The sequence below is a fragment of the Anopheles merus genome, chromosome X (assembly GCF_017562075.2).
Source record: "Anopheles merus strain MAF chromosome X, AmerM5.1, whole genome shotgun sequence".
NCBI classification, from domain to species: domain Eukaryota; kingdom Metazoa; phylum Arthropoda; class Insecta; order Diptera; family Culicidae; genus Anopheles; species Anopheles merus.
Window position 1 is genome coordinate 425,087 of NC_054081.1, and position 23,769 is coordinate 448,855.

The 23,769-nt window shown below is 50.0% G+C and overlaps 1 protein-coding gene across 4 annotated transcripts; it reads left to right on the plus strand.

Moving 5' to 3' along the window:
• Positions 1-2,169: 2,169 nt before the first annotated feature.
• LOC121589141 (integrin alpha-PS2) lies at positions 2,170-23,741 on the plus strand. Of its 4 annotated transcripts, XM_041907832.1 has the most exons (11): positions 2,425-2,587; positions 5,466-5,830; positions 12,446-12,567; positions 13,879-13,976; positions 14,059-14,188; positions 14,327-14,388; positions 14,497-14,545; positions 15,835-15,909; positions 18,101-21,852; positions 21,945-22,008; positions 22,162-23,741. In XM_041907832.1, exons 2-11 carry the CDS (start codon positions 5,610-5,612, stop codon positions 22,164-22,166), a joined length of 4,578 nt encoding a protein of 1,525 aa, XP_041763766.1. In that variant the 5' UTR covers positions 2,425-2,587; positions 5,466-5,609; the 3' UTR covers positions 22,167-23,741. The 4 variants fall into 4 exon arrangements, with proteins under 4 accessions (XP_041763759.1, XP_041763766.1, XP_041763749.1 ...); XM_041907825.1 differs by lacking the exon at positions 2,425-2,587 and adding an exon at positions 2,170-2,404 and having other exon boundaries at positions 21,945-23,741; XM_041907815.1 differs by having other exon boundaries at positions 21,945-23,741.
• Positions 23,742-23,769: the final 28 nt, after the last annotated feature.

Here is a 23,769-nt window from a genome sequence, read left to right on the forward strand (position 1 = left end):
ATATTAATTTATATTAATCAATTAATAATTCCTTTGGAATCCTTTTTTTACATTTTAGCAGAGCGGACGCAACGCCGAACCTTGATGTAAACTCTGAAAACAAGTATTGTGAGCGATGTATGTCAGATTGCTATTAATTAGAAAAACATACTTGATGATTCATATTGGAATAGCTGGGATATTTTCTAAAGTTAATGTTTAAAGTTAAACCGGCGTAAGATAATCTTTACTTTTACCAACATGTACAATATTTATTCGATAACTGTTTACAATATTCCACCGTAGATTTGAAACATTGCTAGAAGTGTTCCATTCTAGCATTCCATTGCATTCCAAATGTTCAATAAAAACAAAAATTTAAAGGGAAAATCATTTAAATATAGCATAATCTGTAAATAGTGGAACTCCTCATGACTCCTCATTTTTTGCATAAGAAGCATATCTAAATACTCAACAAATACCTTTCTCAACGAAAAAATCTCACATAACTCAGCAATATCGTCCTGATACACTTGTTTGGCGCCGATGTGAAAACGAGATCATTAAAGCTTGAGCCTTTCGTTATTTTTGCTTATCGCTCAGGTAGATACGAGTTTTGATACTAACAATCGTTTTAAGAATAATTTTAAGCAATTGCCAGGAGGAGAAGTTTCGTACAATTGCGTGTTGTACAAGTGCGTGGTATATTGATGAGTGTTTCTTGCAGGCATTCCGATATTTGCATGAAATGAAATCCTTTTCATATAGAAAAAAGTCTAACCGTACATATCTAACACATGAACAATAAACTTTGGATACACTCCGATGAAAATCAGTTTAACCATGCTATTTTTCAGCAGTGATTGCAAACTGTTTCCTCATATGTCCGCATTCTGACGAGGCTGAGGAAACAGAAGATGAATTGGGGGATAATGGGATTTGTCATATTCTGGAAATATTAAAAAAGAGTCGAAAACAATACACCGTAAGTGTGCTAAGCAAAATGGATGAATAATAATGATAAGGAAATAGAAAACCACAAATATCTTCATAGTTAATGATAATGATGACATATTTCATTACTTCATGTGCATATATGCTCATTGTAGCAGAATATCCTGGAACCAATTATCAATTACATACATTATGTAGAAAAAAACGCTCCGATAACGTGTTTTTCGTACAATGAGTGTGTCGCTGGAAAAAACTCGTTATGCGAGCTTGTAAAATCGATAAGCGAACCATTTTATCTGGTCATGTGGGTTATCTGTTATAAAGATTTCATTATAATTTCTTTTTGCGTCACAAAAAATAAACAATATAATGCGTGCTATGTTTAATTTAAATTCCTGTGTAAATAGGGAAAAAATACAATGGAAACAAAATTTCACATCCACATCGCGGGCACGTTAACTACAAAACGGCAATTCTAAATTCTCGTTAGCGCCCTCTATCGGTGTGTAGCATATGTTTGTATGAGACAAGTTGTGCTACGTATAACAGAAAGGCGAAAGCTAACTTTCGCCGCGATTTACGTCCAACCAAAAATAAAAAGTTTACGTTTTGTTACGATTGTATCAATGTAGGACACTGAATGATTATTCCACAAACGCTTTTTAAGTTGCACTACAAGGTGTTAAACGATTGATGCAGAAGAGCAACAATGTAATGCAGCAAATTGTAAACCGGTTTAAACCAACCGGTGAAATGCATATTACTTGTCACACTGCTGCTAGTCCGCGGTCTATTAAAGGCTCCTATAAAGGAACTACGAGTCCAGACTGGATTGAATCCCTTTTTTGCCTTTACCATAGTACATCTACCTAACCCGGGTTGGAAGAAGTCTCGAAAAGTTTCAGGATTTACGAAACAATGTGCCTAAAAGTTGCACGCGTACAAATGTTCTGAAATTAAATTGGGAAACAAATTTGCTCAAGCCATTCCATCCGTCAAATGTGTGTGGTACGGTAAATATTTAAAATATTATTTTTTGTTTTAAATAATGCCCACCGAATGTATCTACCCTCGACCATCGTGTGGTTGGAACTCACTAAGATCAAAGCGAGACAGTCGTACGATCGTGCAATGTTTCGTCCCGTTCGTGAACAATTTCCCTTTGGCAGTTTATCCTGCAGGGAAAACTCAAGTTTCCGGCCCACCCAAATCAAAACACAACCCTGCTGTCCAAGGCATCGTTCATCGTTCGCAACACTGGGAGGAAAAACGGCACTCCACGCCCGTGTTGGAAACTGACATACCGCGCCGCCAGTGTGCGTGTGACCGTGTGCTCGTGGCGTGCTTCGCCTTTTTCGCAACCGCCAAACGGTGCGGCACGGTGCGCGGTACGGCGGGTGCTGCTAGTGTCATCGCGCGCGCTACTATTTCTGCTACTCGACGCATCGACTTCATTCTATTCTCGGACACGGTAAGGGACGACTCGGAGCGTGTGCATTCGCTCGACCGCAGTTTTGTGTTGGTGCGCGCCCGTTGCAGGAGTGTGTTTACTGCGTTTGGGTTTCAGTTGGTTTTTGCGCGCGTGGTTCCCTGGGTGTTGTTTTGGTGTTTCACTTTAAACATAGGCAGTGTGTGTGTGTGTGTGTGTGCTTCCGTAAGCATCTTGTGTACCTTAACTCGAATGCGAGCAGGCGGGGTGTGCTATGGTTCGCGTTCCAAAGTGTCCACACTTTCAAACCAAAAGACAAAATAATCAACGGGGCAAGCATTGGAACCTTTGGCAAAGGTGGAAAGCTGGCTACTTCTATCAAAACTGCCAAATGGTTCCTTTATTTTTTTTTGTTTAGTGTAGTCGTTGGTTTTGGTCAGCATAATTCCAACGCCGAACCACCCAACCCCAAGTCATCATCAAGTCAACCGTTTCGGTGTGCCAGACAGTGCAAAGCAGTGGGCGGCCGCCGGAGAGGGGGTGGAAAAAATCATCCACTCAGCTCGCGTCAACCTTTCGCGGAAAAATGGCGCTACCTTCCTGCTAGCCCCCTCCCACCCACACACGCACACACGAGCGCGCGCTCCTTCAAATGGGAACAGATGTTTCTTTGGAGGGTTGCTTTTCCGACCTAGCGCGGTCCGGCAAGGGTGTGCCACGGCTCGAACGATGCGTCAGGATCGAAAATGTGCCGCCCCGCGAGCCAGTACTCCCCAGCCCCATCGTCAGAGTCCCGTTTCCTCTGCGGGGGAAAACTCAGACCGTCCGGAAACCGACCAGCGGGTGCGGATTCCCCCAAGTGTGCGTGTTTCTGTGCGTGTGTTAAACAGTGTGTGGTTTATTTTCCCATAATCCACCACACACACATACACACACACACACACGGGCCCCTGTCCCGGTGCGAATGTGTGCGATGGTTTGGCGGGCTATTTATAGAAAAGAATATTGAACACAAAGTACATCGCGGTACCGAAGCGCCCGTGGGCCGTGCGTGAAATATGATTCATACCCTCCTGTTTCACCTCCTCCTCATCCTCCTCCTTCACGTACCGTTTTTTTGTGGATTTGGTGGGGCAGACGAGGACGAGGAAGTTGTGACACGCTCGGAACTCGCAATGCACTCGCTGCAGGATCTCTACGAGGAGGAGGAGGGTGGAGATGCCCGCAAAACCGCAACTGCGGCTAGAGATCGTTGTGCCATTTTTGTAACGGCTGCGACGAGGTGCGCGGTCTGAGTCATCGCCGGAAGGGGTGGAGGGGTGGCGAGGGCCCCACTAGTGAGAGAGCGCGCGCGCACGCTGCCGTTCCCTTTGGTACAAATCACGTGTGTGTGTGTGAGTGTGTTGTAAGCGTGTGTGGGAGCACGGTCGGTTTTTATTACCCTCCACACGGTCGCACGCACGGCAAAAGGGACGGTGGGGCAGTGTGGTCATGCTAAGAAATTGGTTTTACTTCTAGCGACGAGATGCCTGCAGACACTCACAGAAGGAATGGTATCATTTACATGTCTTTACTGCTTCTCTTCAGTAGGGGCAGTGTATGGTCGTATCAATGCATTGTTTATCAATAAAAGTTTGTTTCTTGCAGGAGCTACACAGTTCAATCAAATGCGAACAACGAGTACAGTGGAGACCTTGGAGCCTGCGTCAAGGATTCACAAATACTTTTTTGTACATGTGCAGTCTTTACTACTACATAACGATAAGAGATTTGATGGTTGGGATCGATTAATCTGTAGCGGCTCGGTTGAAAGTCAGTTCACTTTTAGCGTTCTTGACCCAAATGAAAAACGCCTGAAAAAAGGAATAGACTGTGCTGAATAGAAGACCAAAGGCGTGTGCATTGGTTATCGGGTGGCATCTTTTTTGTTCAAACTTCCAAGAGTACATTTGATCACAAGGATCTTGAAGTTGGAAGGAGCAGGGCGTGACCAAAAAAGCTTTCCGCATAAGACCCAAATTAGGGAACATATTGCATTTGGAACATTTGTTGTCAAATCGCACGGACGTATAGTCAATTTCCGTAGTAGAAAAGACAGAACGTGTTGTCATTGAACTAATGCGTCTTCCGTATAACTAATGAGTTACTGGAACGGATTAAACTCGTTATACGAGGGTTCTCTGCACGTAGGAACTAACTTTTTGATCCGCATTCAAAGTGTTCTGAGCACTGAAATGTTGTCTTGTGTCACCTTTGTAAAATACACGTACGAATTTCAAATTCTTAATCCTGCTAAAAGTACAAATAATTTCGAAAAACGAATTAAAATACATTCAAAATACGGCTAGGAAAATCCAAAGTGGTTAAAATGATATTGGGACTGAAGAGTGTAACAGTGCTTGGAAACACAGGAATGGCACTATAAAGAGGTGTCCAACTGTCCCGTCTCTCCCCTACCTAATAGATACAACGACGTGTCGATCTGGAGGTGACGAAATGGGCGCCGAAATAGCGCGCCCAAGTGTTTGTTGTTTTCCCTTTTTCTTCACCTCTCCTGGTCCTGTGTCTCCCCGTGGGATGAGTCCGTGGGAGGGGTAGTGCGTATGCGTTCTGCTGCTACCAGCAAGGACAGGGAAAGGAGCGCAGCAAAGGCAGGGCCCTTTTTCCACGGGTATTACCGACGCGGGCGTGCGTGTTATGTAATTTTAGTTTAAAAATAAAAAAAAGGATACGGGACCAGTTGACATTGAGCAGAGGCTCTCCCGCAAACACAAACAGTTGGGACTAGTAATACTAGCCTGTGTAAACACAGGCCACCGTCACCCCCTAGCCGTTGCATCTTAATAGTGAGTGCTGCGAGTGCCCTTCGCCAACCGCTCCCAGCCGAAGTAATCGCATCTTCTGACGACCCCTTCTGCTATGCATATGCGGACGGGACCGACAGTTCGCCTACGGCAACTACCATACAAACGCTCTCGCCGCACCGCAGCAACACAGAAAACGGCTTCTTGCTCACACCGACACGCTCACTCATTCACTCACACTCTCCTTCTCTTTCTCTCTGTCTCTCTTTTCAATCCCCACTCTCTTCTGTTTTACACAGTCACGGCGGAGATCACGGTGATCGAAGACCGCGCGATAGAGAGCGTCCGAGGCGACAGCAGTGGCGAACCCGTGCTGGCCGAGTCAGTGTCAGTCCATCCTCCGCACACACATAATCATCCGAAACACGTAGAAGGCTGGCAGCATGCGAAATCCGTTTACAGTGCGTGACGGTGGACGTGCGCACGTGCCGCGTACCGCCGCGACGCTAATGCAGCTGATCGCTACCGCACTGCTGCTCGTCTGGCTGGGTCAGACCGCGACCGCATTCAACCTGGACACGATCAACTTCATCCTGAAGGAGGGCGATCCTTCGTCGATGTTTGGCTTCAGTGTAGCGCTGCATCGGGAGCAGAACAACAGCTGGTAAGTGGATATAAGTGAAGTTTACAAGGCCCCTGAGGCCGGGGAACAGATTCTCCAGCTCGTGAAAGTGAGACATGGTATAATGTGATGGACGGGCTGTGATGAAGAAGTGCTAATAGCTAAGATGCTAATGAGGTGTGAATGTGCAGGAGACGATGTCCAGAAGGTCCAGGGTCTAAGTGACCCTAAACATTTCTTTCAATTTGTTGATGCTTTTTTCTGTTTGCTGATGCAATGCATTTGAAGCTTGATTGGCAATTGATCAGAGAATTGATGTGTTCTATTGCAATTCAAACCTGCTTGCCAACTGATCATAGAATTGGCGAATTCTGAAGTATTTGCATACAGATTGGAAGCGTTCAGAGCATCCGGAACAGTGGAGCGCAACTCCAAAAATGCCGTATTGCACAGCATCTTTGGGGTGTAAGTAGAAGCAGTTATAATTTCAAACCCTTAGCACACCCTGGTACACTGCAGATCGCAAACAAGTGGCTATCTCGGCACAAGAGCAGGCTTTAGATTTCTTCAACTCTCGCTCCCTAATCCCTGCACCAGTCCAAGAACACAGTTGCGTGCATGTTCGCTCTTGTTCTTGCGTCGCTCTAGGAATTGTTATCCACGCCAGAGCGCCCTTGCACACATCAAACTCCTGATAAGCCATCGGGGGCCTTGCTGCTTTCGCCACGGCTTATGTGACGTGCCACATCCTACGCCGCTGATTAGCTACTCGTTGCACGATATGCATCGCGGGCCCCTGTTCCTGCTGCTGCTGCTGGCCTGCCCGGGGTGATTAAGATGGCGAAGCTTTGAGTGGCACTTTATTGATTAAGGCCGTAAGAGGGGCTGCCACTCTGCGCGACGCAGAGCGAAAATGAAACGAAGGAAAGAGGTTCCACAATTCCCGTCGACCTTTTTGCGGCTGTGCGCATGCATTTGCCTGCAGCAGCAGCCGGCGTGGCCCTGCCAGATATGAGCAGCGTTTTGCAAACCCCTCCACACCTTCCTTTCGACTTGGGTTTTTCTCATATTGAGCTGCCTCCTTTACTTTTTACCATTTTGCATCGCCGTTCAGCCATTCGTCACTGTACGAACCGGGCGCGTTGACACAGAAAAGTCACACAGCAAAAACCAGACCAGACACACACACACATATCACCGTGCCAGAAGGCCAACCGGGCAGCAGGCGGACACGAAAAATTGAACGAACTTATTATATTTGTTTTGCGTTTTGCGTGATTTCATCTCTCGACGCGCGGCACGGAACGGAACGTCACCGAGAGCGTGCGGGGAGAGACAGCGTCGACTTTGTTGAAGTTTACTTTGGCCCAGTGTTTTGTTGACTGGGCCTTCGGGCGGTTGGTGTGGGTGGCCAGATCGAAGCCGTGGGCGTCGCTGTGTGTGTGCGTGTGTGTGAGCGCGTGGCAGAGTGAATGATGATCATGATGTTGATGCCGGGTGCAATTATTTAATTGACTATCAGGCCCTGACGACACCCGGGAGGGGGACTAGGCAGACTCACGCTGTGTGTGAGTGTGTTCTTGGGACAGCGCGGACCGTTCCGAATCAATGCGGGACGGGTTTATCAATGAGCTGATGAACTTTGGTACTTGTCCCAGTCGGTTTAATTTTTTTTACTGTCACACGCAGACCGATCCTCTGCGTGCGATAAAGCACGCTTGCGATGGGTTTAAGCTTCCGCATTCTGCGTTCCGTCGCTTACGCATCGCGTCTGGCAATTGTATAATTGTACAGCTGCAAGACGCATTCGTGCCCGCGCAGATCAAAGAGCAGCAAAAAGGGTCAGCCAATGGGCGCGGGTGTTAAGCATAATAACGTAGCTTTCGTCCGCTGGTTCGGATCTGTTTGATCCTCCCGCAGCAAAGGTGTGGGAGATGTGTGGGGGCTTGGGAGCGCTTTCCGCCTTCCAACAGTACCGACAAAACAAAAAAAAAGAAGAAAAAAACAAAACAAAAATCTTGACAACACGTGTGAGCCCCGTTTGATGAGCAGACTCACCAAACGTTGCCCCGAAACGGATGCTTCCTTCCTCCAAAAAATGTTGGAAATTGTCATCCGGTGCCTGCTGCTGGCTTGCATATTAATGACTTCGGCCGTGCGGTCGTGTCGATTGCTTCATTGCTGCGGGGGCTTTCCCTGCTGCTCGGAAGTCGGGCGCCTCGGCGTAGGAAGCAGCCCAGGAAGAGGACCCAGGCAGCGGGAAAACATATGGAAAAATCGGCAGAGCGGCGGCAGCACAACCCAACCAAAAACCCGAAACACACACGTGTGTGAAACTGCATCCCAATTTAAACGTGACGTTACCCCCGTGAGTGATTCACGTTGTGAGTGTGTGCGCACACATGTGTGTGTGTGTGTGCCGATGTGAATGAAGCTGCAAAAACCGAGCAAAGAAAGCGGGAGGAGGCAAAGGAAAAAGGGGGCAAATGTAATAGTGCAATAAACCATCCAGCCGAGCATTATCTCGCTGCGCTGCGTACCCTTGGAATCTCTGGGGGAATTTTGCTCTGACTGTTTTGCTGCTGCGCAACATTGGTGTCGCCGTGCGTGCCGTGTGTGTGTGTGTGTGCGTGTTTGGTGTACGGGTACGTAGGGAGGGCGGTGGCCGGTTGCCCACTGCTTCGGGTTCCCGCTTTTGGCCCGAAAAATCAACCATGTGCGTACCATATGTGTTAGGCGGGCGGGCGGGCGTGAGTGCGATCGTGCGCGAGCGGTCGCGCCTGCGCTCAAGGCCTTGCCTTGGCTGAACCAAGCTCTTGCTAGCGGCTGCGTTGGTTGTTTGGGGAGGTTTTGTGTGTGCTTTTTTTCTTATTTTTTTTTGGTTCGCTTCCTCCGATACAACATTTGCTGCTGCTGATGCTAGGTTTGCCTCTAGCGTAGGTCGATGTTGATGTTCCGCCATCTCGGTTGCGCAGCACTGAGCGCGCGCGCGCGCTCGCGCACACACAGCACTGGAAATGTAAGAAACATCTGTTACTTGTTTCCGCTGCAGTTACTGCAGCTAGGGCAGTATCCACCCGCACACAGCACTAGACTGTCGCTGCGGCACAGATGTTTGTGAAATTAGTGCTACGCCGAAGCAAGCGCTGCCTGGAACCCGCCAAAAGTGGCTTATTTTGGCAAACGAACAAAAAAAAACGAACCTCCAAAGTCCAAAAGGATGCATTCTAGCTCACCCTCACCATCCCTCTCTCTCTCTTTCGGTATCGATCGGAAGCAACCCATCTGGCTCTATCTGACGGTGGTAGAGTGTGGAGTGTAAGAGGGAACGTTTTGTACCTTTTTGGCCCGCAGGGCATGCAAAGATGGGCGCTGCAGCATCGCAAAAAAAACGGAAAAAAACCAAACGGAATGCTATTCCGAAATTCAAATGCACCGAGCGGCCATATAAGGGTTGGCCGGGCTGGAATTTGTCGCTCGCGCAGCTACATCTCAGGCCAGCACATCGATCGGCAGCCCAAACCGATCCCGGTCACGACGCGACGGGTCAGCGCCAAGATGGGCAAATGTTAATTGCAGCCGGGGCTACCTACCGCGCATTACCCCCGCGATCGGTGGCTGTCGGTCTTGCACAGCTTCGGCCCAGCTTGTTCGCCCACCGGCGGTGGGGGAGGGGAACCCTCTTTGCTGTTTGCGGCATATTTGCGCGATCGTACTTTTATGGATTTGTTTTATGTCTTCCTCTCGGCGTCGATGCGGGCTCGTTCGAGCAACTGCATGCTCGAAAGTGCACCGAAAGGGGAGGGCTTTCGGTGGAGTGCTCAGGGGTGGTTGGAGTTGGGCTCAGTACTAGGGTTTTTATTGCAGTTATTGTGTCTTCTCAATGCCGCCAACAGAAGAAGCGGAGATTGAATGTACGCAGCGCAAGCGCGAGCGGGCGAAGCGAACCCCTCTCCACACGGGGGAGCGGCGCAGGGCGACAACGGGGTGGAAAAAAGGGTCGCGCATACAAATATGGCAACCGACGGAGGACCCAGAATGTCCAAACATGGGGCTAAGGACAGTAGCGCCGCCCGCCACCCCACCCGGTCCGCTCCCTGTTGTCTGTTAGTGCGCTTTTCGCGCATTTCCCCACGCTCCCGGTGAGACCCCACAAAACCCGCTTTCGATGGGAAGGTGGTCGGGGGGGGGGGGAGGGGTATGTTTGGTTACCAACCCTGTTCCTCTTCGCCTTCCCCGTCGCTGCGTCTTTTTGAACCAAGGCGCATAGAAGACACTAAAGCAAAGGGAAGAGAATACCCAGTGGCACGCATGCGCACTACCAAACCGCAACGCTCCGTACGCAACGGTTCGTCTTCAAACGAGCAACAAACATAACATAATAATAATGAAGAGAGAGAGAGAGAGAGAGAGAGATAGAGAGAGAGAGAGAGAGAGAGAGAGAGAGAGAGAGCAAAAAAAAAGAAGAAGAGCTGTCCCATCCCTGATTGGCATTCCGGTTTCGCTGTGGCGTTTCCATTTATGACGTTTCCGTGTGTTTTGCCGCATGATTAATGGCGGACGATGACGATGACCCGAACAAAGCACACTCTCTCCCCCCCTCCCCCTCAAACTCCTATTCTCCTACTTCCACCCCGAAAGGATTGGTGACGATCTGCCCGGATCGAATCAGACCGCTGTCATTCGTATTCCATTGTCGTATTAGAATATGAACTAGTCGCGACGGGGGGCCTGGGTGCGGGACCATTCCCTTCTTACGTTTCTTACCTTCTTACATCGCACGGTGTGTGTGTGTGTGTGTTCTGTTCGCGTTTCCTGTCCTACGTTTCAGTCCCAACACCTCCAACGAAGCGTAAGGAAAGCGAAGAAATCGAACCTCACCCCGAAGAATGGAAGCGTCTCTGCGCGCCGTACCACTGCTTACGTAATATCGATTGCGGTGTCCTTCAAACATGTCCGCGCGCTGGTATCGGGTTTTCGGTGCGCCTTGCCACACTTGCCAATTCTTCTCCGGCACGCCACCTCGCCGGCAAATGGTTCTAATCCGGTTTTCGTTGCGGCGATAAGACACCACCCCGCACACGGGAAGACATCGCAACCCGGCGGGGTGTCGTTAGATTAGAATTGTCGTGTGTCATCGTGCCCGTTGGTGATCTCACTGCTCGCCCGTCGGCTACCACTGCCACTGATCAAGCATCAATGTGCGGTGCAGCTAGATGGGTTTCTGGAGAGTTGTTGAAAGCTCTTGTTGAGCCGGTGGCCGTCCGGTGTGAGGAATACCGAACTGGGTACCTTCCCTTCCGCCAAGGTCACCGTGAGTAGGGTATTAAATGCGAGTAGAATTGAGGGTTCTTGATTGATACGCGGGTTAAGATACCTGATCCGATCAAGCGGTCCACACAGCTGATGCTTTTTCGTTGCTGCAGGCTTGCCGACATTAGTTCGTGGCTAGGCTTACGGCTTTCTGCTCGCGTTCGTGCTAGGTTTACTCTTGTACAGTGCCAGCCATTCCTGTAAGTGCATACGATTTGTTTGGTATACATTTATCATTCAATCTTTTAGTGCCGAATTCATTATTTACCTTATTATCTAAGCGATATGCACGAAGACATCTCATTTTTGATTATTTTGTTGTTTGTACGTGCAACACATATGGTTAGGATCAGAGATGGAAGTATTTCGCTGTATCTGTTAAGAAAAGAAGAAGAAAAACTACTTTATCTGTTATGAATACGTTCTCAGTCACATCATAGTACCCAATTAGTCTTTTTGAAAATTCTCAATTCTGACTAGCAGTTTTTTTGAAGCTCGTTATTTTAAACTAAATACTTAAATAGTTATGTTCGTCCACTGTAGTTTTACACTTTAAATTTGTTTTTGAATCTGACGACCAGCCATCTATAATTAGCTATTCTTTCAGGTTACTCTTGCTAGTTTCTGTAAACTAGTTATTTTTGCTAGTTACTATTATTCCAATTTGCTTTTGAAATCGACGATCAGTACTAGTAGCTAGGTACTCACCAAAAATTACTACCTGTTCAGCGCTTCATTTGTACACAAATAAGCTAAGATAGATATCAGAAAGGTGGGAGAGGTTGCAGAAGGAACCTGCATTGATTATTAATAGTTTAAGTTATTACACAGCTCAAACTGAATAGGTATCAAAAACGAGTGTGCATCATGATAGTAATGTCTGAATCTGGCTCTTTCGATGGTTTCAGTTGGAATGCTCAAACTTCAGTCTGTTGAAGTATATTCATCATCTGAATTATTATTTCCGTACCCAACGGACAGATACCGTTGGATTTAGTCCGTTTGGTTATCGCCAGCTATTCTATGATCGAACATCGAACAACAGATCTGCGTCTATCTGAGTTCAAGGCTGTAATCTCAACGAATTTCAAAAACCATTAAAAAAACTTACTAGAATCTGTAGGTACATTCCTACACATCTCTTTCCAAAATTTGCTTCAAACAATGAGCCTGCGCTTACAGCCATTTCTGACACTGTAAGCTGAATTCTTACGCCCGGGCCAGTCTCCCCGCCACACACCGAGCGGCATCGCAGCAGAAAAGTGACCGCGCGCATTAAAACAGTGACTATATCGTTTATTTATTCTTCTCCCACACACACACTCACACCACCACCACCAACAGGGTCATTGTGGGCGCACCGACCGCCAACACATCGCAGCCGGGCGTGATTAAGGGCGGTGCCGTGTATCGCTGCGACATTTACGACGACTACCGGTGCTATCTGTTGCCGTTCGACACGAAAGGTAAGTCATCTGCTCGCGCGAACCCTCGCCCCATTTGGAGAGGCTTACTACGTTACTGGGAACGCTGGTAATTTCGAAAAAAGAATCATAACACAGCAGAAAAACGCCCGTTTAAGCCAACGCATGTCGAACATGTGTTTGTTTCTTTTTTGTTTGTTTGATGTTTTTGTTTTAAATGTTTCGGACGACTCCATCGTGTCAGGGGAGGGGCCGCCCTAGGGTGCCCCCGCCCCTGTTACTAGAGGAACAAAACGCTCCACTCTCTACCGTTGACATCGTTGTTGTCTTTTTCCAGAAAGTGCAGCAATAACTGAACTGCAAGCACAGCATAACGCTACCTCTAACATTACCCACGTCCAGTTTGATTTGTATGGCAAGTAATTGCAGCTCGCAATGTAAACGCACCCGACCTGCCCATAGTGCTAGAATTAGACACCCTCTGTCTTCCTTTGTGATAGACGGCTTCCTTTTTCCCGTTCTTTTTTTTAAATTTTCTTCCGTTGCTGAATGCGTTCCGATCAAAGACGTTAGCTTTAGATAGTGGCAGCGAAACATCTTTATATCTGCTTCAGTTTACTGCACCGTGTAGTTCTAGAGCCGGAGCTGGCAACCTACGCTAGCCTTTTATTTGTTATTCTACGCTTTCCACCGCCGCCGGAGCGATTCCGTTAGCTGAGATCGCTTCGCAGGTCGCTACGCAGCACAGCAACAAAAATATGGCTTCGATTGAAAGTAGTGCTCGTTCACGTGTTAGAATAGTCGCCCCCGTTCGCTAGTAATGTCTGCATCGGTGCAAGCTGCCCTGCAAGCGAGCGCACAGGTGTACGCAGACCGCCTACCTTCTGGCCGGCTAGTTGTGAGACGAAGGTTTGACGTACTTGTCTTCCCTTTTTTCCTTCCCTCTCTCTCTTTCTCTCTCTCTCTTTTCTCCCTTTCTTACTCGCCCATGCCATACATGCAGGTTTGGAGAAGTGTTTTTTTACATTCAAAGGTGGGTGACACCAGTCGTTTACGATCCAGTTTGAATCGTACACTAAGCAAGCAACAAAATAAAAAAAAGCCACTCACACACACGTAGGGCAGGTCACCTTGCATACTAGTGGTGCCTGCCTTTGACACTCCTTCCTCACCGGTCTCTAGGTAGAAGTAGTGCTTTCGTTCATCTCGCGTTCATTTCCTGGGCATAGTATTCTTCCATATATCATCAAAAGCATTGCAAACGATGCGACTTGCAATTGATTGTCTACTGCATAGCGTAACTGACATCGTTTTTCGTTTACTTGTACACCATCCCACTCTGCCATCTTTCAGGAAACACCTACAACGATCAAAACGAGCAAATAGACACGAAATCGAACCAGTGGTTCGGTGCGACAGTTGCCAGTGCCGGTATCGATGGTCCGCTGGTGGTAAGTACCCTTCAGTGATTAGTGGTGATTGGCCCAGTAACTAAAGCTGAGCCATTTTGCATTGCGTACCGTATCTGTGCAGGCATGTGCGCCCCGGTATGTGTTCCACCAGCTGCAACCGCGGAAGGCGGAGCGTGTCGAACCTGTCGGCACCTGCTATCTGGCGAAGAATAATATGCAGAATTTCGAGGACATATCGCCCTGTCGAACAGGTATGTTCTTCATTCAATATATCGCTCTCTCTGCCTCTCTCTCTCTCTCTCTCTCTCTTAAACACTCTGTTTATCGCTGTGCGGTCGAACACATTCTGATGTAACGCTTGTGCACTACCTTCATTGATCAAATTTCAGCCTACTGGGGCTACCATCGGCAGGGATCATGTCAGGCGGGCTTCAGTGCCGCCATTACGAACGTAAGTGTTGTGCACAGTACGCGGTGCAATTGTAACGTAACGTGCTTCCCACACGTCTAACCGAACTGAATAATCCCACTGTGGTTTTCTTGTTCGCTCTCATTGCAGGACGGTTCGCGTCTGTTTATCGGTGCACCAGGCAGCTACTACTGGCAGGGTATGTATCACACTTGTCCATGCCGCGGTCTTCGTACGCGTGTCTCTTTCTAGTTCCAGCAGGACGCAACTGTGTACCACAGAGAGAGAGAAAAGAAGAACACGATTTTTCGAACGGGAGCATTGATTAGTGTCATTTTGGTTTTACGTAGCACTTTTCTCGTGTGGCTCATCTCTTGACAGTAGGTCACCTGAGCGATCAAGATCGTTTGAATTATGGATGTACAGACTCTCCCGCTCCGCCAGCACTTCATTACATTGGTCGCGTTTTTCGTAGTTAGAGTTAGAGGCATTTCCTTTTCGCCTAGAAAAGATGATACGAATTCATTGTTTCATACGTTTTTATGCGCTCCAACTCACGCGATGCTGCTACTGGCCGTTGCATTTGTTTTTTTTGTGTGTGTTCGCAAACAGCCTCCCATAGAATAGAGCGTTTTTCTTGTTCCCGTTTGAGTTGCGAGTGATTTTCTTCGGTTTGAACGTTCCAGTTTGTCCCGTATCCTGATTGATTTTCTTCCCATTTCGTCCGGTAGTAGTGCATTTGCTGCTTCTAGAAAAGCTGTCATAACTTTAGCTGTTCCCGTAATGTGTGCATGATTTTCCAAGTGGGTTTGGCGTGCGTTGCTGCACCTGTTTTCTTCCCTTTGTGAGTGTGTGTTTTCTTTTAGTGAGTGGAAGTTTAGAATAGTGCTACGAAAAAATTGGCAAATAAGGCAAACATCCGGCCAGCGATTGGGGATGTGTGGGGAGGGTTACTACGGCAGAGGTAGTGGTAGATAGCTAGCGGATTACCTTGCAGTGTGTCCTTGAGGACGCGTTGTTCAATCGATGCTCTGTGTGGATGACGTTGAATGACCTCTTGTCACTGTATCCATTCGCTCCGTTTACGTTGTCTTGGAATAATGTTTTGCATCATTCTACAAACAGTGTTGTCTTCAAACTTTTGATGTAGGTATGCGAAAATACCTACAGAAAAAAGTTGAAGCGAACAGGAAGCGAAGCGCAAACTAAAACCAACAGTTAAAACGAGAAGATGAAGATGTACGTCCTAGCCATACTAAATGTCTGTTTTTGTTTATTTCCCTTTTTTCCTCATGCCCCCCTTCGCTCTTTCCCACATACATATACGCAAACATACACCAATGCTACTCCTGTGCGAACCCGGCCCGGTCACCAACAACCAAACCAACAACCAAAACCACCACCACCACCTGTCCCAACCCAATTGTTTTGTTCTTACTTCTAATCGTTCCTTGTGATGAGTGCACGCCAATTTTTGAATGATTTCAGGACAAATGTATTCCATTAACACCGACGTTGTGTTTCCCTATAAACCCCCGCGGTATGGTCATTTTGGCGAAGGAGGTAACCTTGAACACAGACCTTAAAGAATCAATCAGTTTAAACAAGAAAAACATAATATAAAAAAAAAACTACCCAATTACTATCTTATCAAAACCTACTAAAAACACTGACGCTCCTACTGTCATGCGCCTAAAATGTCGCCAGATGGCGGCACCCTCCCTTTCCGCTCTCGACGGATCCGCACCCACTCTGTGGAACCGTTCACTAACACTAATGCGGTCCATGTCAAACCTCTACCAATTTTCCATTTTGCTAATCACCCTGCCGCGCCCAATGCGGCCATTCGCCTCTATCCTAAGCTTGTCGTCCATTCATGTACTCACTTGGTCTGCCCACACCACAATCACCACACCAAGAACATGTGTGTGTGTGTGGAGCGTGTAGAATTAAGACATCGATATCAAACATCATCAGTAAATCTTCAATGTCTGGTGGTGGAAACTTACAGGTCATTTAGATGTGTAACGAATGCCTATTGCCATTACTACTCTGTCATCGCTGACCAGGAAGGATTTGTGGATGTTGTGTCATTGTAGGAACTAGACACTTCAAAATAAATGCTGGATTTAGCTGATTTCCATGCCTTTTCGTTTCTTGATGCACTGACGACGATCGATAATCATTTCAATGTTATTATTTAAAAGAAAAAGCGTTCTCTGCTTAGCAGGTAGTTCCCAACGCTATTGCATTCCTGATAAGCCCCGTCACAATCAGTCACCAAACCACCGTTTGGCAGATATCGTTATCGTTCTGGGATAGAAAACAAAACTTGACTGCCGTTTAATTTGCTAATTTGTGTAAATCTTTTTCCTTGATGTGTGTCCAGTGTGCCATCCCCCCTTTGACTTCTAAATAATCAGTGTTGTAGATAGACAAATGTTCCCTAGGTTAACAGTGCGTACTACAACAACAAAAAAGAAGAGAAAACAAGACATACTTGGTTGTAAATTAAACTCTGTTAGAAAATCGACTCCACTGCTTGACGGCTGCATTGCCGGTTAGAGCAATGCTGACGATGTGGTCTTATCGGTTAGATTATTTTTATTACTTTTAAAGCCTACAACAAAAAATGGTGACAAATCACTTCGTAAAAAGCCTTCCATTATCGGTCAGACATGTTTTCTCTTATTTTTTCCTCCTTCAAAAGGAAAACCTGTAAACATCCGGCTTATGGCAGTAGTGTCCAGTAGTGGTAGTGGTTCTTAGAAGCGAATGTATAAGTGTACATAATGTAGACCCTTTGCTTGGTGTGTATAAGCATCTTTCCGTGCGTTTTATGTAGCTCCCATCCCCATTTCCGTAGTCCAGCGATCATGTGTACATACTCATTCTGAGCAAACAGATGGTCACGATGTGTCCCAATTACACACACACATACACACACACATACACACACATACACACACACATACCATGTAGAACAGCCGTTAATTCGCTGCCTTCTCACAGTACATTCCGTTCCTCATCTGCCGCTCATTCAGCTCTCCATTCAGCCTCTCAGACATATCTGGGTCCATTTCCGAGATCGCTCCCCATCGCCCACGCCTTCTCCATAATCACCCCATCTGCATTGTACAAGACTCCTTCATCTGTCATGTGTGCATCCTCGCAGGCGGACTGATCTATTCATCGTGCAAAAATAGACAAAACTATCATGAATACATCACACACGCAAAAAGCCGCCAGCTGCGCATCAAAACCTCTGCGCGGTGTGTACAGAGCGCGGTGAAAAACAAAAAACAAAACCGCTGGCTTCCGGGTGTGGCTTCCTTCATCGGGTAGTGGTCGGAGCGGTGTTTTCGCGACACCGGTCAACCCTCCGGCTGTGAATATACATACATATATTTATAGTTTATAGTCCCGGTTTAGCGTTTCCATCTCATGTACGTCGAGGCTTTTTCTTCCGATGCTTTTCTCGCCTATAACCGAATCACGTTTGCCGGGTCTGTTGGTCACGCTCTCCCGAACACGAGCCGTGCGACTGCAGCGACGTGGCGACTTCACTTCAAACTAACCCCGTTTCTCAACTCTTCTAGCCAACTAGGCAGAACATATAAAGGCTTGCCATCGATAACTTTGGGAGCGCGTGCTCCATCATTGCAGCACTGTTCGGCTAGCGAAAACTAATGCATTTTTCTTTCTCCAATCTCCACCCCCGCCCCACTCCGTGTCACGTGTGTCAATTTCGCAGGCCAGATCTATTCGTTCAGCCTGAACAACCCGAAGGACAAGGTGTACAAGACGCTCGAGGACACGAAGAAGGAGGACGACAGCTACCTCGGCTACTCGTCGACGACCGGCGACTTCAACGGGGACGGCACGCAGGGCGTGGCGGTGGGCAAGCCGCGCGGCGCCCGCCTCCTCGGCAAGGTGCTGATCTACTCCTGGAACATGACGAACCAGCAGAACATCACCGGCGAGCAGATCGGCGCGTACTTCGGCTACTCGCTTGCCGCGGTCGACGTGGACGGCGACAAGCTGGACGATCTGATCATCGGCGCCCCGATGTACACCGAGCCGAACAACGAGGGCAAGTACGAGACGGGCCGTGTGTACATCATGTACCAGGGTGCGGCGCCCGACGGCCGGTTCCGCGAGCTGGACACGCGCGACGGCGTCAACAGTAAGGCCCGGTTCGGCCTGGCCGTCTGCTCGCTGGCCGACCTCAACCTGGACGGGTACGGGGACTTTGCCGTCGGCGCACCGTACGATGGGCCGAACGGGCGCGGCGCAGTGTACATCTTCTACGGCTCCCGGACGGGTCCGCTCGCCAAGGCGTCGCAGGTCATCCAGGCGGAGGACATGTCGGGCGTGACGCGCCTCTCCACGTTCGGCTTCTCGCTGTCCGGCGGCATCGATCTCGACGGCAACCAGTACCCGGACATGGTAGTCGGTGCGTACGAGTCGGACAAGGCGCTCGTGTTCAAGGCCCGGCCGGTCGCCGCCATGGTCGCGAGCACCCTGTTCGAGCCGAAGAGCAAGCTGATCGCGCTGGACGTGAAGAACTGTGCGCTGAAGCGCACGAACAAGACCGTCCCGTGCACCGTGGTCAACTCCTGCCTGAAGTACAACGGCATCAACGTGCCGCCGATGCTCGACATCGAGATCTCGTGGACGCTGGACGCGCGGAAGGCGCGTAACCCGCGCATGTTCTTCCTCGACCACGAGGGCAACCACACGCGGACGCAGCTGATGCGGCTGGCCCGCGGCAAGCTGGAGTGCATCGAGGACAAGGTGTACGTGGCGGACAACATCCGCGACAAGATCACGCCGCTGGAGGTGGAGATGGCGTACGGGTTGCGGCAGAACGTGCTCGGGCGGCAGCGACGGCCCCGGGCCCACACCGAGCCCGTGCTCGACCAGAACCGGGGCACGGTCCAGCGGGATGCGATCAACATCCAGAAGAACTGCGGCCCGGACAACGTGTGCGTGCCGGATCTGCGCATGGAGGTCAAGTCGGTGGACGACTATCTGCTCGGCTCGAACAATCTGCTCTCGGTGGAGGTGCTGATCACGAATCGGGGCGAGGATGCGTTCGAGGCCGGCTTCTACATGGCGGTGCCGAATGGGCTCGACTTCCGCCGGGTCGATCGGCTGGGCGAGGTGAAGGACGTGCCGGTGCTGTGTACCGCACCGTCGGCTGCCACGAACAAAACGCTCAAGTGCGACATCGGCAACCCACTGTCCAGCGGGAAGGTGGTCCACTTCAAGGTGATACTGGCGCCTTCCTTCTCCGCCGGCATGGGCTCCAGCTACGACTTCTATCTCGAGACGAACTCGACGAACGCGGAGCTGGACGGCAACCGGCAGGACAATGTGGTGCGCAAAACCATCGGCATCCTGGTGCAGACCGATCTGGCGATGTCGGGCGTGTCGCTGCCGGACCAGTTCCACTACAACCACAGCGAGTACAAGTCGCTCGCGGAGGCGAAGACGGAGCGCGACATCGGGCCGCAGGTCGTGCACATCTACGAGATCCGGAACGAGGGCCCGTCCACGATCGACGAGGCGGAGTTCTTCGTGCTGTGGCCGTACGAAACGGTGGACGGAGTGCCGCTGATGTATCTGCTGAATCAGCCCGAGACGCACGGCAACATCGAGTGTCTGCCGACGGAGTACGCGAACCCGCTCAACCTGGCGATCGATAGTGCGCTGGCACGGAAGAGCTTCCTCGACAAGGTTGGCGTGTCGAGCGCGAGCTACTCGTCGTCGATGGGCCGCACGGCCAAGTTTAACAGTGCAGCCGGCTCGGGGACGGTCGGTGCGGAGGGTGCATCGTCCATTTCCTTCCTCTCTACCACGGGTTCTTCGAGTGCGGGTCGTGGTGTTGGCGGCAGTAGTAGCAGTAGTGCTGGCGGCAGTAGCAGCTCTAGCAGCAGGACCAGCAGCAGTAGCAGCAGTAGCAGCAGCAGTTTCAGCAGTAGCTCAGCCAGTGGTAGCTCAGGAAGCAGTGGAGCAGGAGTGAGCGAGTCGAGGTACTCCTCTAGCGTTCGTGGATCGACTGCAGCGGGTGCGGAAGGTGCCAACTACAATCGCGTATCTGGAGGAGGCTCTGAGCGGCGCTATCAAACCGAGAGCAGTGAGTCGAGCGCTTCCGGACGGGTGCGAGGCGAATATGGTCAGACGCAGGGTGAGGCGTACTCCAGACAGGGCTACGCCCAGCAGGGATCTCACGGAGAGGGCTACAGACAGCAGCAGCACTACGACGGAGGAATGCGCGTTGACGCCGGTGGTTACGGTGCTGCCGGAGGTGCCGGAGGCTCTGGCTTTGGAGGAGGTTCTTCGAGCAGCAGTAGCAGCAGGAACAGTACCTCCTCTGTCGTGTACTATACGTCCAAGAACCGTACGACCTACCGGGATGAGGACGGCCGGGTGCATGTGTCCGAGAGCAGCGAGTATCACCGTCACGACTCGGATCTGGGCGGTGGTCAGGCGCTTGGCGGCGGCACCGGCTCAAGCGCTGCCACAGGTTCGTCCACCCGCCGGCGCATGATGAGCCAGCAGGATGGTGAGGCACCACCACGCACCGGTCTCATCACCGAGTTTATGCATCTGGGTGACTACACCGGGTCCGGTGGAGCCGCGGGATCTGCCGCCAGTCTAAGCGATCTAAACCGTCTCGAGAACAAGTTCCGCACCGAGTACTCCCAGCAACAGCAGCAGCAGCAGCAGCAGGTTGGTGGCGGCTCCTCCACCGCGTACCACGGCGCTTCATCCTCGGGATCGTCGTCGTCCGGTCGGCAGAGCAGCACGCACTACACGAGCAGCCGGGAGCAGCACCACGTGGAGTCGGCCACGTTCGCGAGCAACGCGTACCACGGCGTCGCCAACGATCTGGAGCAGGACGAGCACGAGGAGGACGACTACGATTCGTACGATCGCAGCGAGGAGCTGGACAGCTACGCCGATCCGGACCTGGCGGCGGGCCACCGGCGCACCTACCCGCCCGGCTACGGACTGCCCCACCTCAAGCACCAGCACCTCAACCAGGGGCACGAGAATGTGGAGCAAAAGTTCCGCTACTACCAGCGGTTCGATCGGCAGCGCCGCCAGGCGCCGGGCCCCCGGGACGAGTCGGACCGCGCGCTGGAGGAGGCGCTTCGCTGCCACGCCACCCGCTGCGCCATCATCCACTGCAAGGCGGGCCCGATCGGCAACAGTGACGTGGCGTTCGTCGCCCTGCGCACCCGGGCCGTCGCGCACACGCTGCACCAGCTGTCCTCGTCCGCGCCGCTGCACTTTTCCACCATGAACGTGGCGCGCGTCCTGAAGCTGCCGTACATCGGCGAACCGAAGGACAAGCCGATCAAGACGCACGAGATCAAGGTGCTGGCCGAGCCGGAACCGACGATCAAGCCGGAGGTGGTGCCGCTCTGGATCGTGGTGCTGGCGGCCTGTGCCGGCGCGCTCATCCTGCTGCTGATCATCTACGGGCTGGCCAAGGTGAGCGATCACAGTTTGAGCGGTTGGGGGTGGGTGGGGTTCACGTTTTGAAGATGGTTTAATCCGGGTTCGTCGTCTTCCTTTCTTTGCAGAGTGGCTTCTTCGAGCGCAAGCGCCCAACGGACGCGTCCGAGCGGCAGCCACTGAACCGAAACGGTAACTATCACGGCGACGAGCATCTATGAGCACAAACACCTTGGCACACAAACCGTTTGTCTCCCGGCCGCCCGCAACAGGGAATTCAAACCTGCAATACTCTGAAACGTCTTTTTCTTTTCGCCATTCTCTCTGTCCGTTCTTATGTTGCAGCGTAAGGTGCAAGGGATCAGTGGCAGACCCCACCTCACACGTGCATCTACCCTCCCTGCCCCTCCCCCTCCCCCCTCCTTCAATCAGGTGTGGGTTGACGGGGGCGACTGTTGCAAGGCAAGATGTGTGCATGCGCAAAAGCGAACAATTTGAAACACAACTTCGAACAAAACAAAGCAAGGGCAGCGCGAAAACAGCCGTGACGCATGTTTTCTGTTTATTGACAACACTTAATCAACTAGTCAACCGGTTTTGCTCGTAGTGCGTGTGCACAAAAAAAAAAAGTCGCATGCCTAAAAACAAAACAAAAACCGCATCAAAATCTCATGTAACATCATCAGCTGATTTGTATTATTTCTGTACTAGCTTGTTTTACCTGTTTGTTTTAAATTAGTGGTTTTGTGTTTATTTTCCCCGTTTTATTTTTCTAACGTTTTTGCGACCCCTGCAACAGTGGGGCGATGTGTTGCAGGTCGATACACTAAACTGGCTAATTAGCGTAATCGCCTCTCTTCCCTTCACTCCGGGCTGAGTGCGCTAGTGAGCATTACTAGCAGTAATAGCAATAGTAGTCGTAGTAGTAGTAGTAGTAGTAGTAGCAATAATTCTAGTTGTTAAAGCGAATGGTGAGCTAGTAAGCGCGCAAAAATGCAACAAAAAAAAAACAACAACAAATGTGGACGGGTTTCGGCGCGAATACTACCTTTTCGCGCATCACGCGTTCTACTCATCCGTACTAACACCGATTAACATCTCATTATTCGCGTTCATTGTGCGTACGTTTGTGAATGTTTGTTTGTTTGGGTTTGTTTGTGTGAGTTTGTATGTGTGTGTGTGTATGTGAATGTGTGTGTATGTGTGTGTATGTGTGTGTGAAGTAGCGAAGACTGACAGAGTATCCGATCCGATCGGGCAGAGGTGTGAGCTCGCCGACGGATACGAGCGCTAAGCAGCCAAGTAAAGCGGCGATTGGGAGGTACCGCGAGGGTTGAAAAGGAAGTACTGGTTTTATGGTAGTACACACTCAAACACAAGCTTAAAACCTTTTACTCTTTGTGCATCAGACAACCGGCGATTACGTTTGCATAAAATTTACTTTCGATCCTTTTTTAGCGAATGGCAATGAAAAGTCATTAAAATAGTTCAATTTGAAGGGAAACCCCTACACACCCATTGACGAATTCAATAACCGATCCGATCGATGTTTGGGACACAACACGTATCGATTCAGCATGTATTGGGGTGAATGGTGCCAAACCAAAAACCGAAAGTTTCATTTTCACCTTCGCGGCATCGCTTTTCCCGCGACCTTTAAGAAGGAGAGCAACTGAGTGTAACAGTATAAACCACGTGCCTTATGTGAACTACGTGCAGCTCGTATGCAACGACCCCTCCTATCCCCCCTCCCCCACCCTATACCCCAAACTATCTCATTAGCCGACCGCAACCGGGTCGGGACTTATTACGGACGGGGTCGGTGGACAGCAGATAATACCGATAAAGAGAACGATAGGGAAACAGAAAGAGAGAAAGAGAGAGAGAGAGAGAGAGAGAGAGAGAGAGAGAGAGAGAGAGAGAGAGAGAGAGAGAGAGAGAGAGAGAGAGGGA

Coding starts and splice junctions, on each gene's coding strand:
- LOC121589141 (XM_041907825.1), top strand. CDS start 5,610: ATGCGAAATCCGTTTACAGTGCGTGACGGTGGACGTGCGCACGTGCCG. Junction 5,831..12,445: donor CGGGAGCAGAACAACAGCTG/GTAAGTGGATAT, acceptor CACCACCAACAG/GGTCATTGTGGGCGCACCGA. Junction 14,389..14,496: donor TCAGTGCCGCCATTACGAAC/GTAAGTGTTGTG, acceptor CTCTCATTGCAG/GACGGTTCGCGTCTGTTTAT.